The 2,804-nt window shown below is 39.4% G+C and overlaps 1 protein-coding gene across 1 annotated transcript; it reads left to right on the forward strand.

Annotated features, from left to right (window-relative positions):
* Positions 1-796: 796 nt before the first annotated feature.
* Positions 797-1,359, forward strand: LOC140628351 (protein S100-A10). Its single transcript, XM_072817677.1, has one exon. It carries the CDS (start codon positions 867-869, stop codon positions 1,158-1,160), a length of 294 nt encoding a protein of 97 aa, XP_072673778.1. The 5' UTR covers positions 797-866; the 3' UTR covers positions 1,161-1,359.
* Positions 1,360-2,804: the final 1,445 nt, after the last annotated feature.

The raw sequence follows: 2,804 nt of genomic DNA on the forward strand, positions 1-2,804 counted from the left end.
TTTATTTATATATATTATATTTAAATTTATAAAATTTAAAATTTATATTTCTTTATATATATTAATATGTATTATACTTATATATAAAAAACAGGATATTACTCATCCATCAAAAAGAATGAAATCTTGCCATTTGCAGCAATGTGGATAGAGCTAGAGTGTATGGTGCTAAGTGAAATAAGTCAGTCAGAGAAAGATAAATACCATATGATTTCACTCACACATGGAATTTAAGAAAGAAAACAGGTGAACATATGGGAAGGGGGAAATGATAAAAAAAAGAGAGAGAGGGAAACAAAACATAAGAGTCTCTCTTTTTTTAAGATTTTATTTATTTATTCATGAGAGACACAGAGAGAGAGGCAGACATAGGCAGAGGGAGAAGCAGGCTCCCTGCAGGGAGCCTGATGTGGGACTCGATCCCAAGACCCCAAGACCCCGGGATCATGACCTGAGCCAAAGGCAGACGCTCAACCAGTGACCTGCCCGGGTACCTCAGAAGCTCTTAATGATAGAGAAGAAACTGAGGGTTGATGGAGGAAGGTGGGTTGGGGGATGGGGTAGATGGGGGATGGGGATTGATGAGGACACTTCTGATGAGCACTGGGTGTTGTATGTGAGTGATGAGTCACTGAATTCTACTCCAGAAACTAATATTGCCCATCATGTTAACTAAAATTTAAATTTAAAAAATGTAAAAACAAAAGCCTAAAAAAGAGGAAAATATTGACTCCAGTATTTTTTATTTTTTGGTGCAGCCACTTCATTTCTTTGTTTTGAGAAAGAGAGAATCTCTGGCCGAGGGTCCCCGCCAGCCGAGCGTCCCCGCCGCGCCCCGCGCCAAGGTTTCAACAGACCTCACCAAGATGCCGTCTCAAATGGAACATGCCATGGAAACCATGATGTTCACGTTTCACAAGTTTGCTGGGGATAAAGGATACTTGACAAAGGAAGACCTGAGAGTACTCATGGAAAAGGAATTCCCAGGATTTTTGGAAAATCAAAAAGACCCTCTGGCCGTGGACAAAATAATGAAGGACCTCGACCAGTGCCGAGATGGCAAAGTGGGCTTCCAGAGCTTCTTTTCACTAATTGCTGGGCTCACCATTGCATGCAATGACTATTTTGTAATACACATGAAGCAGAAGGGCAAGAAATAGGCACCATTGAGCAACACTCCGCCCGGAGTGAGGTGTCCCAAAGGGTCTCAAGGAATCTGTCCCACAGCTTCCCCCTGTATAAAGGATTCCATGAGCAGATCAGGACCCTCAGAAAATGTACAAATAAAATCCAACCCCCATTTGAGAAGCAGAGAAAGAAAAGTCAGTAAAAGAAAGCCAGATAAGCTTTTGATTTTTATATTGCTTATTGCATCCTCTTACCCTCAATAAACAAATTCCTTTTTTAGTTCCTCACTTGAAAAAAAAAAAAAAGAGAGAGAAAGAGAGAATCTGAAGCAGGCTCCATGTTCAGTGTGGAGCCTGACATGGGACTGGATCTCACGACCCCAAGTTCATGACGTGAGCCTAAATCATAAGTCATACGCTTAACTGACTGAGCCGCCTAGGCACCAACTCTAAAGTAATTTTGTAAATATTATAAACTCAATGGCAAAAAAAGGGCAAAAGAAAAGATCTGCAAGAGAAATGTCAAATGTTGGAAGCTGGAAAGTAGACAGGGAGTGGTAGCTGACTTAGCTAGCCAGAGGAAGCCATCAGAAGGGAGAAACAAGCTGATTTCCACAGAACCCAGAAAGCCTTCAGAATTGGAGATGTTGAGTACCAAGGAAGACAGAGCAATGCATGGGGCTGAAAATAGATTGAAATGATATCTGATTGTAGTTTTGATCTGCATTTCCCTGATGATGAGTGATATTGAGCGTCTTTTCATGTGTCTGTTGGTCATCAGTATGCTTTTATGCCTTTGGAAAAATGTCAATTCATGTCTTCTATTTTTGATTGAATTTTTGTGTGTTTCTTTCTATGTTGAGCTATATCAATGTTTTATGTATTTTAGATATTAACCCCTTATTGTACATATCATTTGCAAATATTTTATTCCATAGGTTATCTTTTTGTTTTGTTTTTTTTTTTGATGGTTTATTTCACTGTGCAAAGCTTTTTATTTTGGTGTAGTCTGTATAGTTTAATTTTGCTTTTGTTTCCCTTGCCTTCATGCACTATTGGTGGGAATGCAAGCTGGTGCAGCTACTATGGAAAACAGTATAGAGGTTCTCTAAGAAATTAAAAATAGAACTACTATAGGATCCAGTAATTCCACTACTGGGTATTTACCCAAAGAGAATGAGCACTAATTCAAAAAGATATACGCACCTCTACTTTTATAGCAGCATTATTTATAATAGGCAAATTATGGAAACTGCCTAAGTGTCCATCAATAGATGAATGGATATAGAAGATGTGATATATATGTCACATCTTCTTTATCCATACAATGGAATATTATTCAGCCACAAAAAAATTAGATTTTTTACAACAACATGGATGGAGCTAGAGAGTATAATGCTAAGTGAAATGAGCCAGTCACAGAAAGACAAGTGCCATTTGATCTCATTCATATGTGCAATTTAAGAAACAAAACAAATGAACAAAGAGAATGAAAGACAAACAAAAACAGACTGTTAATGGGGCATCTGGGTGGCTCAGTTGGTGAATCATCAGCCTCTGGCTCCCAGGATCCTGGGATCAAACCTCACAGCACTGGGCTCCCTCCCTGCTCACAGGGGAGTCTACTTCTCTCTCTCCCTCTGCCCCTCCCCATCCCACAGATTTTCTCTCTCTCTC

Source organism: Canis lupus, chromosome X, assembly GCF_048164855.1.
Source record: "Canis lupus baileyi chromosome X, mCanLup2.hap1, whole genome shotgun sequence".
Classification (NCBI taxonomy): domain Eukaryota; kingdom Metazoa; phylum Chordata; class Mammalia; order Carnivora; family Canidae; genus Canis; species Canis lupus.

What these genes read in the sequence shown, in the direction of transcription:
- LOC140628351 (XM_072817677.1), top strand. Translation starts at nt 867, where the DNA reads ATGCCGTCTCAAATGGAACATGCCATGGAAACCATGATGTTCACGTTT.